The 14970-nt window shown below is 50.9% G+C and overlaps 5 protein-coding genes across 5 annotated transcripts; 4 read left to right on the top strand and 1 right to left on the bottom strand.

Annotated features, from left to right (window-relative positions):
• Positions 1 to 2267: 2267 nt before the first annotated feature.
• On the top strand, positions 2268 to 4196 carry H6S33_005808 (uncharacterized protein; the record flags this gene model as incomplete). Its single annotated transcript, XM_044837195.1, has 2 exons — positions 2268 to 3101; positions 3168 to 4196. 2 exons carry the CDS (start codon positions 2268 to 2270, stop codon positions 4194 to 4196), a joined length of 1863 nt encoding a protein of 620 aa, XP_044699117.1.
• A 921-nt stretch (positions 4197 to 5117) lies between these two features.
• Positions 5118 to 5906, top strand: H6S33_005807 (uncharacterized protein; the record flags this gene model as incomplete). Its single annotated transcript, XM_044837194.1, has 1 exon — positions 5118 to 5906. The coding sequence occupies one exon, from the start codon at positions 5118 to 5120 to the stop codon at positions 5904 to 5906; it is 789 nt and encodes a 262-aa protein (XP_044699116.1).
• Positions 5907 to 7199: 1293 nt separating this feature from the next.
• H6S33_005806 (uncharacterized protein) lies at positions 7200 to 9115 on the top strand (the record flags this gene model as incomplete). The annotated part of the gene is made up of 3 exons (XM_044837193.1): positions 7200 to 7280; positions 7398 to 8663; positions 8720 to 9115. The coding sequence occupies 3 exons, from the start codon at positions 7200 to 7202 to the stop codon at positions 9113 to 9115; spliced, it is 1743 nt and encodes a 580-aa protein (XP_044699115.1).
• A 2922-nt stretch (positions 9116 to 12037) lies between these two features.
• On the top strand, positions 12038 to 12769 carry H6S33_005805 (uncharacterized protein; the record flags this gene model as incomplete). The annotated part of the gene is made up of 1 exon (XM_044837191.1): positions 12038 to 12769. The coding sequence occupies one exon, from the start codon at positions 12038 to 12040 to the stop codon at positions 12767 to 12769; it is 732 nt and encodes a 243-aa protein (XP_044699114.1).
• Positions 12770 to 13687: 918 nt separating this feature from the next.
• Positions 13688 to 14659, bottom strand: H6S33_005804 (uncharacterized protein; the record flags this gene model as incomplete). Its single annotated transcript, XM_044837190.1, has 1 exon — positions 13688 to 14659. The coding sequence occupies one exon, from the start codon at positions 14657 to 14659 to the stop codon at positions 13688 to 13690; it is 972 nt and encodes a 323-aa protein (XP_044699113.1).
• Between the last annotated feature and the right edge of the window lie 311 nt (positions 14660 to 14970).

The following is a 14970-nucleotide window of genomic DNA, read 5'->3' as shown; positions in this document are numbered from 1 at the left end:
TGTAACATGATTGCAATCGCGGCATCCTCACTGACATGTCTCATGATAGTCCGTTTACTATTCAGAGATGGATTACCCTCTGTACCTTCTGGCGGCGAAATACTAAAAATGTCACGCAATCATTGAAGTCACAGACTCCTCTCTTTCGCCGCCGCCTTCGACTGAATGCCTAACACCCTTTCCAGATGCGCAGCTGACGGCTTTTAGCTACCAGTAATGTCATACGAGGTCTTATATTCAAGTCGATATATTATACTTTCTTCTAGACTCCGTTCATAGCTGACGTCAATGTCACCGATTACCAGTTCTTATAGCAATATAGCATTCCCAGGAACACACCACGAGCAGGGGGATAGCAGTTTGGCGGGAAAGGCGTCTCGAAAGCCTCGTCAAACCACATGGCAGTGCATAAATACAACTTTCTAACTGAAGCTGGAGCTCAAGTCTTTACGCTAAGGTCGGAAGCATGTTGTAAGTCGATGAAGGCTCGAGGAGCAGGTGCTTGTCTGGTGATGGACAAGGGTTTATGTCCATTAGGGGTATTCAGATGTCGTGGGCTTGGAACTTTTGTGCACAAGTGCATACACGAGTGACGAGTTGAGCGACTCTTTATGAGTGTCACTCGTATTATCAATTCGGATCACCACGTATCAGGTGATCAAGTCTATTACAGAGGTGTAACTTGTCACGCAATATTTTTGAGCTCGGGAAACCTCAGGAAGCAATGAAGCTCTCCCACGACTGAATCTCACAGATAAATAACAGCCTGTTTGGGGGTAGGAGCAAAAGAAAAAGTGCTGAGGGTTTGAGAGAATGGCACTATCGGCTTTTCTAGCAATATTTCTTTGGATTGCTCCCCCTGTTTGAAGCTAAGCTAAGCCTAGAAATGAAGAATAAGAGAGGCATTGAGAACTTCTTTCAGGTAGAAAATTTTACTTCAAGCTTGCCTCAAGCTTGTAAATGCATTAATGACTGATAGAAACAAAGAAAGGACAGCCCCCGTGACCTTAATTTGAAATCAACAAAAAAACTAGGCGTAGAGAGTATGTTATACCAAGCTTTGAACTCAACCATAGAGGCTTTCTCTGTGGACATTGGGACTCACGATTAGTTTGGTCGACTGGTGTAACTGTAATTGGGAGTCGTAAAAACGTCTGCATAGCCAGATTATTGTTCCGCCGAGCTGCATAATTAATTAGGTCAAGATCTCCCTGGACTTTAGGGAACTTTGGTTAGAGCCTAGACTAATCTTCGGACCCTCTATTTAATCAATTGGAAGCTGTAGAGTAGTTGTGTACTGGAGAGGCTTTGGTGTGTTGCACGTAAATCCCCAATAGATAGAGAGTTAGTAGATTAGATAAGATGCTTCCTCTGCTTCTGGATTGATTATCATGCGATTAACCAGTCGCCAGGGAAGCAGCACGTGCACCAGATCTTGGGTTCCAAACCCTAACCCTGGGAATTTGGGTGGATGAATGAATAGGCAGTCACGAGCTCAGGGAGAGCTGTGTGGCATTGTATCATCGAGCATGAAGGTGCCCTACTCTCCCAATATATAGACGGAGCTGTTCAGTTGGTGCTTGGTGTATTGCGCGAAGCTCTGGGGCTGCTGCCTGTGCTACCAACGGAGGACAGGGGACGTCAAAAGCACCCAGAGTCCCAGATCAGAGCAGGCCCTGAAGATCACAGCTGGGCGGGCTGCTCGGTTGTTTGGCTTCCGTAACATGTCGCCATTTTCGGATGCAAGCGGTCCCTGATACGCATACTGTATGGCTGGACGGGGGAGGGGAAACGGGGGACGGGGAATTTAAAGGCGGGGCGCAGATCGGCGCACGGGAGAGAGAGAGAGAAGCTATGGGTGCTAAATAAAGCACAGGCACAGAAGCTTTGGATAAAGGGCACAGGGGGATCCGGAGCTAGAACTCTCGAGCAGATATTCGGATGAAGGCACAGGTAAAATGCGATAATGATGATGATGAGAGAGAGAGCTCTCTCCAAGCAAATGCCATGAATAGCCTTCAGATAATTTCAATGCACTCAGCCCCGCATCTTTAAAGCTCTTTTTGCTGGAAGAACCCTAAACCTGGATTTCCATAAAGCCCATCCCTTCGCGTGTCCTTTTCCGAGCTCCCTCTTCTCGACAACGACGTCTGCTTGACCCGACACACAAAAACATACGTCAAACATCCAAGAACAAACATCGTCACAACCACAACCACAACCACAACCACCATCACAACGACTATTGTATAAATTGTTTAAAAATAATGGATAATCCCCCCGCTGCTCAAGAGAGCGACACCTCACTTGTGGCTCGAGTCATCGCAGCTATCTTGTTTAACGGCCCTACAGTCATCCCGTTCATCCCAACCTATCTTCATCTCATCGTTGCCGCCGTGCTGCCCATCTGCACCGGTGCCCATGCTTCCCTCAAACGCCCCGCAAACACACTCTCTCCTGCTCAGGTTCGCAAGTCTCGTAACGGACAGGAAACCGATGACGACCTTCTCGAAGACGATGAGGACGAGGATGACGAGGCCTCGGCATCGCCCATCGAAAACCTGACTGCCACGGATGCTTTGATGTTTCCGGTCACCGCTGGTGTTGTTCTCGGGGGTCTCTTCCTTATCATCAAGTTTTTGAACGACCCCAGTATCCTCTCGCGTATCATGACATGGTACTTTTCGGTCATGGGTGTATTTGCTGTTGGGAAGACTACTTCGGATCTCTTGAGCATTTCCATCTCATACGTCTTTCCCGGGCGCTTCCGCTCGGCTGATGGCAAGATTTATGTTGCGGGATACAGCTCGTACAAGGCCAAGGATAGTGACTCCAAGAAGGAGAATCCGTGCGGAAGACTGTGCTTTTTGCCCAAGAGCCTCTGGGGACCAACCTGGGCACTGAGGCGCACACTTGGAATGAGATGGTGTCTGGTTATTAAGTCAAAAGGCTGGAGCCAAAATATCAAGAAAAGATTTTGGGTTGGCGATCTGGTTGGCTTGGTGTCAGGCTTGATGGTCGTCGGGGCTTATGCTCTTGGAGGAAAGCATTGGACCTTATCTAATATTATGGGAGTTTCATTTTCTTATGGAGCTGTGCAGGTACGTTTTGAACCAAGCTTTTCATGAATAGTTCGCCCCAAACTTTACTAATATCCTTTGTCGCAGTTGATTTCACCTACTACCTTCCAGACAGCCAGTATCCTCCTCGGAGCCCTTTTCTTCTACGATATTTTCTTCGTTTTCTACACGCCACTCATGGTTACAGTCGCTACAAACTTGGATGTCCCCATCAAGCTACTGTTCCCGCGCCCCGGAGTAACCAAGGATGGAAAAGCAGCGTTGGCCATGCTTGGCCTTGGTGATATCGTAATTCCAGGGCTTGTAGTTGCTATGGCTCTTCGTTGGGATCTTTGGAGGTTCTATGAATCTAAGCGTAGAGCAAACTTGGAACGGATGGAGAAGTCGGCCGTGGATGAGATTGCAGACAGTGACGGACACGACATCAAGCGTAGAAAAACCATGAGCGAGGAGGAACTTGTTCTTTTGACGAAGCCACGATACGTTAAAGTTACTGGTATCTTCGGGGAGCGTTCCTGGGGCGGTGTTGAGGGCACTGCATTTGGCAAAGAGTACTTCTGGTCCAGCATCTATGGATATATTGCGGGCATGATTGCAACGTTGATGGTAATGCACGTTTTCAAGCATGCGCAGCCAGCATTGCTATACCTCGTACCTGGTGTGTTGGGTTCTATCTGGGGAACCGCCGCATATAGAGGAGAACTCGGTCTCATGTGGCACTACACTGAAGAGGGCGATCCATTGCCCGAAACCACAGTACCAGAGAAGAAGAAAGCGGACGAGAATCCATTCGAAGAGAAGAAACCTTTTGAAGCCAAAGAGGAAACGACTGACGATAATGAGCATGATGATGATAAATCCACCAAATCCACCAAGTCCTCCAGGTCCTCTCAGTCTACCAAGTGTGAAGACGCGCCAAAACAGGAGAAGGAGGAGGAGGAGGATGAAGAGGAGGAGTGGATCAGTGTCTCGGTGACCAAGAAGCCTGCTGTCGGCGCTAGACGTAGAAAGGTGAAAGGAAAGGGCATGGAAGTCCCAGCTTCAATAGCTGACGAGTTGGAATTGTTGAGCTCGTCAAGTACCACTTCCTCGGCCGAGGCCGAGGCTGAAGCTTAGTGCATATAATATGCACTTTGGACTCAGCTATTTGGCCGAGATTGAGCCTGGAAAGTTCATTGGCCATTAGTTGCTCCTTTGTTGCCTCTTTTCTTATCGTCTCTTTGCTTTTAAATGTATCTTATTAGGGTGGTCTTGTCATTGCTTCTCAGAGATGGATGGGACAGGCGTTTGAACTGGTAAATTGAATTTCACTACTTGCTTGAGAGGGTATCCTCCGGAATGTCCTTGCATATATCGAATGAACATATGACTTTGGCTGTAATCCTTGTGCCTTCTGTGAGCATATCTCTCACCTGCGCAGCTGCAGCTGCAGGGAGGGGTATAGCAGTTCTCGATCTCCATTGTATTCTCCATGTCCCCTATCGTTGGCATTTGGTTTTCCCAGTCACCTCACGCCGCCCATACAGTGCAGACCACGCACCCACGTGTGTGTGCATGGTGTTGATGTACCCAATATCCAGACTCCAGAGCCCACAGGATAAAATCACCCCAGGGCCCAAGACCGCCCTGGATACATTGAACCATTGTAAGCAGCCCGGGCAGCCCCCTCCCGCATTCTGACTTCTCAGCCTCAATTGTACCCCGCTTGACAACAACGACCCCGCAATTTAACAAACAAATATGGATTCCCCAGGAAACAATGTCGAGTTTATATGTGTCTGTACTTACCCGCTGATATCTGGTTATTAACAGCCGCTCTCTCTAGCTCCAGGTCAATGCCAGACGGGCTGAACTGATTCTACGTGTGGACGAGCACGGGCATAGTAGTTACATACCTTTTCTACGCCGTCTACCTCCACAACCTCCGTGATATCAGATATACCCTCCCACACGGCCTCTAGTCACTCTCTCTACCCAATTACACGAATAACTACACACCACACTCTCACCTACGTACCCCTCAAACTACCTAGGAAAATGGCCCAGCAGGCCAGCACCTCCCACACCCCCAACGAACACATCGTCCTCCGGCCCCCCACATCCCAAAACATCGCCTCCCTCCGCCGCCTCAACAGCCTGCTCCTGCCCATAAACTACCCAAAGTCCTTCTACAACGACATCCTCGCCTCCCCGACCACAACACGCCTCACCCGCCTCGCCGTCTGGCTGCACAGCGTCCCCCCCGCTGACCCCCCGCCCACAGACGGCGGCGGCGGCGGCGACGGCGACCCGGAGGCCCAGCAGCAGCAGCAGGAAGACCCGGGCGTCACTGTCGGCGGTGTGCGCTGCCGTCTTGAGCTTCCTCCTCCTCCTCCGCCGCCGCCGCCGCAAGAGGTGGTGGAGGGGGAGGCGGACGGGGAGGGGGCAGGCGGCGAGGAGCAGATACAGACGGGGGGTGCGATATATATCATGACGCTGTGCACGCTGTCGCCGTACCGGCATCTGGGCGTGGGCACGCGGCTGGTGGCGAGTGTGCTGCGGGCGGCGGTGGAGCTGGGGTGTAAGGAGGTGTATGCGCATGTGTGGGAGGCGAACACGGAGGCGCTGGAGTGGTATCGCAGGAGGGGCTTTGATGTGGACACGGGGGAGGTGGTGAAGGGGTATTATAGTAAGTTGAGGCCGGCGGGGGCGAGGGTTGTGAGGAGGCGGATTGGGGTGGGGGATGCGATTGCGTTTGCGGCGAAGGTGGACGGGGACGGGGAGGGGGAGGGGGAGGGGGAGGGGGAGGGGGAGGGGCTGGGAGGGTTGGAGGGGTTGGAGGGGTGAGTATTGGGGGTGAGATAGAGTTTTCGGTTTTTTTTTTTTCTTTTGTCCCTCTCTTTCTAGATATCGCCTTTTTGATGCGGTTTTATAGGGTTTTATAGGGTTACTTTACTTTTTGCTGTAGTAGCTGGCTGGCTGGGTTTGGATACATATAGCAAGCTGCGTTTAGCGGAGGCGTGGATACCTCTCACTTTCTTGTACAATAGTTTCAATTCAATAATGAAATCATCATGCCTCTGAATTGCAATTAATTAATTGAAGATGCTATTACCACGCCAGCTGCAGAGGGAGCACAGAGAACCACAAAGCACACACCCCAGGCCGTGTGACCGCAACATGTAACATACAGGTAGCCTTGTGCCTGCACGGCGAGCACGCACACCCGCCCACGGCCACTGCCTACGCAGGCAGCCATCGTCATCATTGGCCCACGGTCAATCATCATACGTCCGATCACACCGGCCGAGTGATGGCCCATGACGCCACTCCTGCCCAATGAGCACCCGATGTTTCCACGGGCTGCAGAATCGCACGGTCATCAATTGCCCCGCGCGCGCCCTCCCCCCCCAAAACACCGGGGGGGCTGCACCACGGAGGGGACTTTAGCCAGAGCACATACTCTACGTTCTCTCCCGCCCACACGCCCTGATCCTACAGATAGTTACAGAGACTCTGCAATTAGATATATCATACTAACCACCAGAACTCACACTAGACGCAGCTTTCCCTTATCAAGATCGCCGGCGCCGATCTTACATAAGCATAATTTCGTCGGAGGCTCGTTCATTTCCAGGAGTCTTTCTGTCTTCTCGTCTCCATCTCCATCGATATCTCGAACGCTCACTCGGTCTCTCTCTCTCTCTGCTCTCGCTCGTCTTAATTCCCCTTCCCCCCCTCTCCCCCCCTCTCTCTCTCTCCAGCTTCCCCCCGACCGCTGCAGCTGGGCCCCCTCTGCTCCAGCTCCACACGCACACACACGCGCCCGGCCATCGCTCCCGTAATACATGCACTCGGCATCGCACCCCGGGGGCTCTCAGTGAGCAGCTATCGGCGCACGCAGAACCGTTCCGGCTGAAGACCCGCGTTGTCACGTGCGCGCGAGCTCTGGCATCTGTGCTCAGCGCCACGGAGCAGGACGAACAGGACAGCACAGGCATTAAGAAACAACACCAACTTCTCGACATCTCGACATCGTGAAGAGAAAGACACAGAAGAAGAAGAAGAAGAAGAAGAAGAAGAAGAAGAAGAACATCATCGACAGCTTCGACACACGCAGGCAGACGCCCTCTCGCCGTAATGGCTTCCTCAAGCCCGTCTGGCTCCAGCGGCGATGACTCTGACATGAACAGCGTCTCCCCCAATTCCCTCGCCGGCCTGGTGGGAGCCCTCTCTCTCCTCCCCCTTCTCTGCCCCCACCCCCTCTCCCCTCTATCTCTCTGTCCGCCCCCTCCTCACCCCGTGCGCAGATACTAACGCTGCCCCCGCCTGATCCAGTCTCTCTCGATATTCTCCGACCTTCTCGCAAACATCACGCACGACATTGCCCTGCAATCCCACCGCTCCGAGAAGCTCCTCCGCACGAAGCAGCAGCACCTGCTCCCGCCCACCACCGACGGCTCCCCGCCGCCCGCCGCAACGGCAAACCCGCTCGCGGTCGTCCCGGCAGAGATCATCTGCTCGCGCTGCCACCTGCCGCAGCACACCGCGCACACGCTCGAGACCACCACCGCCGCCGCGCAAAAGAAAAAGTTCTGCCCGCGCCTCCCCTTCCAGGACGCGCCCTTCCACGACATCTACGGGAACCCCTTCCCCACCGTCAAGGAGACCGCCGCCAACAAGAAGGGCGACAGCAACAAGTCGGCCGACTCGCCCGCCGAGGATGGCGCCGCTGCGATCGCCATCGCGCCCGGAAATGGAAAGAAGGGCGCTGCGGTCTACTTCAAGTGCCCCTGCTGCGACAAGGAGAAGGTGCCGCCGAGCCACTTTGCAAAGCATCTCGAAAAGTGCCTGGGCCTTGGCCGCAAGAGCTCCCGCGCGGCAATGGCGAAGATGAATAACAGCAACTCGGGAAGCGGCGCCGGGAGCCCCATGCTTAGCGCCGCGGACGCCACCGCTCAGGGCAGCAAGACGGCGAGTCGCAAGGCTAGCCCAGAGAAGAAGAGTAAGAGCCCCGTCCCGCTCGAGGAGGTGGCGGTCCCACCACCGGCGACGCCGGTGCTCCCGCCGAAACCGATCTTTGCGACGTCGGTGACGGAGATGGCCAGCGGCGGCGGCGTGCCCACGCCAAAGAAGAAAAAGAAGAAGGTTACTGCTGCTGCTGCTGCTGCCGCGGCGGCGGCAGCTTTAAAGGCGGGATCGGTGCCGCCGGAAGAGGATAAGGGGTTGTTGGCGATGCCGGAGACGCCCACGAAGCCGATTGATGTGCCATCATTGACGCCGCTACCACCACCAATACTGGCGAAGGAGCCGACGACGCAGAAGAAGCGGAAGCGGAAGGCGGAGACTTTAGCCGCGGCGGCAGAGGCGGCGGCTGCAGCGACGGCGGCTGCGGGCGGGGAGGAGAGTAGGGATGCTATCACGGTGTCGCTGCCCGTGTCCGTGCCGAAGGCGCCGCCGCTGAAGAAGCAGAAGCTGGCGCTGGGAGGGGAGAAGCCGACGGGATTGGACAGCCCGAAGAAGAGCCAGCTGAGCAAGTTCAAGAACCGCGCGAATAGTCCGAGTCCTGGTGGGGCGAGCAGTAAGAAGGGAGAGACAATTAGGGTATGCTATATAGCTTTTTTCTTTCTGGTTGTTGTATCGTACTAACAGCTACATAGAAATCCTCACCCGCACCCCACGCATCGCCGCCAACAACACACAAGTCGCTCCCTCCAAAACCGCCCACACCACTCACAGGCCCGCTCTCCGCACCCCCCATGGTCACCTCCTCGTCGAGCCAGGGCGCAACACCAAAGCAGCGGAAACCAAAACTCGGAATGGGCGGATCGGGTAAGAAAGCCGCCGCGGCCGCAGCAGCAGCAGCAGCAGCAGCCGCAAACTCAACCGCTCCCACAACAGCTACCGGTGACGGTGGTGGCAGCGTGGTGAAAAAGGTCACAAAGCCCAAGATTAAGAAGGTGGTGGGCGTGGCGGGGAAGACGGTGCCGGTGCCTAGGGTTGCGGGGAAGACGGTGCCTGTGCCGGGTGTTGCGAGGAAGGGGCCGAAGGAGTAGAGGATGTAGTTGGTAAAAGAATGCCGATGGGGCTTTTGTTTTTTGTTTTGCACTTTTGTGTTTTGGTTATCATCCGTCTAGTTTTCCCTTTTCTTTTCTTTTCTTCGTTTTCTCTTCTGGCATGGGTATTATCATTGTTGTGTGCGTTTTTTTGACCGGTTTTCTTTTCTCTCTTTTCTTTGGGGCCTATTCGTTTTTTTATTAACCTTTTTTTCTCTCTTCTGTCATTCGCCATTTTTATCTCTTTTTTGTACAAAACCAAACTGGCGGCGGAGTCATCATCATCTTGTATTGGACTGTATTCGGATTTTTCTTCCTCTTCTTTTGTGCGCGTGCGTCTTTTTACCTTTTGCATCTTATGCGTTTTTTTTTTTTTTTTTTTTTTTTTGCGGTTTGTGTTCCATGACCCTTTTTCGGTTTTTGGTTCGTTTGGTTTTGAAAAAACTTTCAGTAGCGGTTCTTTTTTTTTTCTCTTATTCTTTTTTTTTTCTGTCGTGTTATTATTCTTAGGACTAGAAGAGAGTGATATTGTCACGTATGGACACCCCTACCCCCCTACCCCCTACACACACACACACACACACACACACACGCACGCCCTTTTTTTATTTTTATGTAAAGTAAAGAAATTACTACATACAACGGGTACTGGTGTTCGTTGGCGTGAAGTTGACTGTCAGTTGGCACTATACGAGTGATATACTATGATCCGGGTTAATTGAGCTTGGATGCCCCCGGCGCCCTGCGGGCATCTTGCATGGCCGTGGAAGAGGCTTGGGGGAGTGGGGAGTGGTGGAGGGGTGGAAGAGAGTGGTAGCTATAGCTTGTAGTGGGAGGGGGATAAAAATACTGCTTTTACTGGGAGGACCACCGGCTGGGTACCGTATGAAATTTATCAAATGGTATGATCTATAAAGAATTGAATGGGGGGGGGTTTGCTGCAGACGCGAAGGATGACTGGCAAGAGGCCTACTAAACTCAATTAGGGTTGCTGTTCTTGCACTACCACGCGGAGAAAAGACACAGACGGGCGCGTCTTCTTCGCCAGTCCGAACAAAACCCTCAGTTAAAAAAAAAAAGAAAAAAAAGAAAAGAAAAAAAAGGGAACGTGAGTATTACCAGAAATGATTCACTTGGTATGATGTAGATAAAAAGAACAAAAGGTTGCATTGATGGTCGCCGCCATATCTACAACCCCCACCCCTGGATTGAACCATGGACCTTCTACAGGACCTGGCACAACCTCTCGGTGTATCCGGAAGGCGAGTGTTAACCGGTTGGCCACTCGCCCATGTGTGTTGTGGGTGGGAAATGGTATTTGAACGCAACGGCTGATTGCAGGTAACTAATACTATTCCTATTAGGTGAGCTGTGATGCCGGCCATTGGGTTTAGACTTTTTATTGCGGGTAGAAAATAGGCAAGTAATAAAAATGAAAAAGTTCTCTACGTTACAAAAGAGCAGGGCATAAATAAACTTAACCATAGTAGTTTTATCACACCTAACCCTGGATTTCACCCACCTAAACGTTCAAAGGCAGGACTGGGCTGAGTGATGGCGGGCTCAAGGATAGAAGTGACTCCAATATAACTCTTTAGTTACTGGATGGGGTAGCTGCTTCATTTTTTCGATTCTCTCCATGGCCTCGATTTTGCGTCTTTCTCGATTTTACGGAACGAATTTGCACGAGTTTCGAATGGACGAGGAGTATAGCGGTGGCAGATACAGAACGTGGGTCGTATTCGTGTGCTTTCTCCTACCAAGACGTCCCGCTAGATTGAGCAAAGGTGTGGAATACCCTGTGGAGAAAGCTGAGGGGGCAAGCCTATAGCAATGTTGGTCACAAAGGGTACTAAGCTGTTGAACTACCCCCAAATCTACGAGCTAGCTGATGAAGAAGATTGCAGTACATTGATAGGGTAGCGTACTGGATTCATCGAGTCAATTGGATCATCAGGGCCACAATCATAAACAATCACTCGAGAATGATAGGGTTAGGGTTCTTCAACTCGCAATTCAAGAAAACCAAAATGATTCCATTGACAGCTTCTACTTCCCAGAGACCTTTACCAGACTATATGTGAGCTTTGAAATTCCACCATTTGAGCCCATTAATATCCTGAAAGAGCTCCAGCATTCGTGGGTCGTGTTAAGCTCCCTGTATCCTATCTCGCGCTTGGTTGGGACTTTCGCGGATGGAGCAGCGCAAACCTACATCTATAATGTGATTATTACTTTTGTTTCTTTCCCTAGATATCTACATGTGCCCTACCTGACCCTTACCCTAGTATCTGTCTTGGCAGGTAGTCACTATAAATTTAAAAGATCCCTTTCCCCCGCCGCACTTTCTTTCCTGTCGAAGCTACGCCCCGCCTTCTCCACCACCATAGGCGTCCTTTTCTCCTCTCCCTTGCCTCTCGCCCATTGAAAGCTCCATAACCACCACAGTTCACGGCCGCCCGGACCCAGGATTGAGGGACGAGGCCCCAGTTTCCTTTTTGTTTTTCCTGCTGCTGGGCGGGGGGCATGCTCCGGTCTTGCTTTGGTGGAGTAAAGACTCTACCATCAATATCCCAGCAGCCTTCCACCCTCCTCCAAGCCCTCTGTTCCTATTCCAAGAGATATTTGGAATGGGAACATGGCTTTCCAAGCTACGGTTGGGCGGGTTTTCGTAGGGTTAGGGTTTCTTAACCTTAATCAATTTTTCCTTATATGTATAACAAATTTATTTCAAGATAATTAACTTTTTTTATATGTATATAATAAATCTTTATTAGTGATAAAAATCAATAAGCTATTTTTGGATTGTTTTTCTTGTTAGTTAATCATTGGCGTTACCCTGAACAGCGGGGATACCCAATGACCTCTCTTTCTCCGAGCCCCATTACGACATTATCACTCGTTACGAAAAAAACAGCTTCAATGTCTACTCACCGCCTTCCAGAGTCTTCCGACTTCCCCTCAGGCCTCGCCTACACGCTTAAAACTCCTGCCAGAGCTGCGCAGAACATCCTCATCCTCTTCCACGGCCTCGGCGATACCCATGAGCCCTTTGCAGCTCTAGGCACGAACCTGAATCTCCCCGAGACAGCATGTCTTGCGATCAAGGGCCCCACACCACTGCCTTTCGATATCAATGGGTTCCATTGGGGCGACGATATCATCTTTGACCAGTCGACTGGCGGGCTCGACGGCGACAGTGGGTTTAAGAGAACAAGGAAGCTCCTGAGGGAGGTTGTGGACGAGTCACTGGTGAAGAAGTGTGGTTGGAATCCCAGGAGCATCTTCTTCCTTGGCTTTGGGCAAGGCGGGATGGTGGCGGTTGATATTCCGGCGGGGAATAAGAGCATCGAGTATGGTGGTGCGATCTCGATCGGAGGTGCGCTGCCGTCCGATTTGGAGAAGCTCGAGGCTGGAGGACTCAAGAGTGCAACGCCGGTATTGTTACTGGGTGCCGAGAAGAACTCGGCTATCGATAAAGCTGCAGAGGAGAAGATGAAGGAGAGATTTGACTTTGTAAAGGTTGTCAAGTGGGGCGGCAGGGATGGTGATGGGATGATGAAGAATAGGGAAGAGGCAAGACCAATCATGGAGTTTTTCGCAAAGAGGTTGAGGAGTAAGCAGGGAGTTCCGGAGGGAGCTGTGGAGTTGTAGCAAGCACGTGATTAAGTATTTAATACTAGTTAGTTGATTGGAGCTTCTCAAGTTTGAGCGGAATCCGGTACTGCAAGTTGGAAGAATTCTAAGGAAACGATCACGAGTGATCAACTATGACAGTTCATGTATGCCGGTCTGTAGAGTCCAATTTTCTCTTTAGTTGGTGCGCATGGAATCTGCGCAAGGTTTGCGCAGCCCGATAGATAGCTCCTTGTCATCATTGCATTGGTAGGAACTTAGCTCCCATATAACAGCAGGATCCAATACAAATGATTCGATCATATGATCAACACCTTTAGGAGTTTCTTGCCGATTGTGAGCTTGTGAGGCTGAGAAGGAAGTGCAGTTTCCTGCGCGCCAGAGTTTGTTCAAACCAGGATGCGGTGTCAGGCTGCAGAAGTCGCAAAAATAGGGAGGGTACGTAGTAGTGATTCATTATGCCGCAATCGTGCATTCTCATATCCTAGAGTTCAAGAATAGATAGGTATTCCCCATCCCATATTTACGGGCTTTGATAGTCGTTCATATAAATACGAGTTTGCACAGAATAGAGATTTTTCTGGGACATAAAGTCATCGGTATTGCCAAGTCAATAATTCAGAGCACATATGAATGTAATTGCAGGGGGAGCTTCGCCGACGCACGCTATGGGAGTGTTTTGCGGAATGAATTTTCATTACTTGTGTTGAAAAACCACTTCAGCTTGAGCGCATGATAACACTTTTGTGAATATGACACTCATACAAAGTTTCCAATTCATAAATAATCATTATCATAAGAACATTTCCCGTAGAAGAACGGCGTATGGAGTACACATCCAACTAGTTATCAAAAGTTAAAAAGTTATTCAGAATCATAGCAGAACCTGTAAATTATCTGAGCCATTACCTCAACCCGAGTGCTTGCTTTCTACACTCAAAAAGACAGATCCACGAGTTCGCTGTACGCCATACTGTTCGTGAGTGTTGCGAAGCCTGTGTATTCCAAAGCCCTCACACCCGCTGAGAACCCGCGTTCTTTTGCAATGTCGATCGGCATCTGAAATAACAAGTTTTGGAAGAAAGGAAACGCGCCACCCTCAAGTAGCAATATTGTCATGGTATCATCGTCGAGAAACGCCGCCCGGTGCAGGACAGAATTTCGCATGTTGTCCATTGTGTTGATGTTTGCCCCTCGCAACAAAAGCGATTTGACTACGTCCTGCTCGTTTGCAGTCACCGCCACGAGAAGCGGTGTCTCTTCAAGGTTGTTTTGAACATCGATAGCGGCTCCATTATCTAGAAAGAGCTTAACGAGCTCTTCGTGGCCCTCGGCGGCGGCTATGTGAATAGCTCCAAGAGAACTGCCATCATTGATATCAACACCATGCTCGAACAGTAAGCGAACTATCGTACTGCTTCCTCCGTAAGCTGCCCAACTAAGAACAGATCCACCCTCCAGGTCACGTATCTCAGTGCTCGCTCCCTTCTTAAGCAGACTTTCGAATATAGCTTTATGGCCCAACTCCGCGGCCCAATGGAGTGCCGTGCCCCCGCGAAGAAGGTCTTGGATAATGCTATTGGCCCCATTCTCTATCAAATACTCAACCGCCTTGTGCGAGCGACAGCCCAGGCAGATACTTGAGTAAAGAGTTGGGGCCTTTCCGATCACGATGCTAACTTCGCATTCCTCGAGTAGTAGGCGGATCATCTTTTCGTTTTTGTTGGCTGTCGCAAAGAAGAGAGCGGTAACAAAGTGCCTATCCGTTTGAATTGCATGCTTAAGTAGGCTTGGAGATAGCAATACTGATAGATAGCGATTGGCCCTGAGGAGCGAATAGAGATCCTTTGTTTCGAGGTCCTTTGAAATCTCGAGGATAAGCTCTGTTGGAAGGTTGAGGAGAGGCATTGAGAAGTTTGGTATGGGTACACGCTGTGAAAGCTATGTAAGAGGCAAAAGGTCGTTGTTATATTTACAAGCTTATGGATTGCCAGGTCATCCCGACGATAATCGAGCTATCAATCGAGCTATCGAGCTATGAAGCTCTCGACCTATCGCCTCTCGAGCTTAGCATGGATGCACATTCGCACGTGAGGCCAACGGTGCGTGGCGTGTAATTCTACGCTATGTAGTAATCATTAAGCGCTGTGCCAAGGCCTGAGCGCGCATAATTTCTATCTCGGTTTGGTCACTTGATCGGCCATGTCCTATCTATCAGA

Source organism: Morchella sextelata (assembly GCF_020137385.1).
Source record: "Morchella sextelata strain SCLS chromosome Unknown scls_2, whole genome shotgun sequence".
In the NCBI taxonomy this organism is placed as follows: Eukaryota; Fungi; Ascomycota; class Pezizomycetes; order Pezizales; family Morchellaceae; genus Morchella; species Morchella sextelata.
Note: the sequence above shows the minus strand (reverse complement) of the source record. Positions and strands in the feature narration are given on the sequence as shown.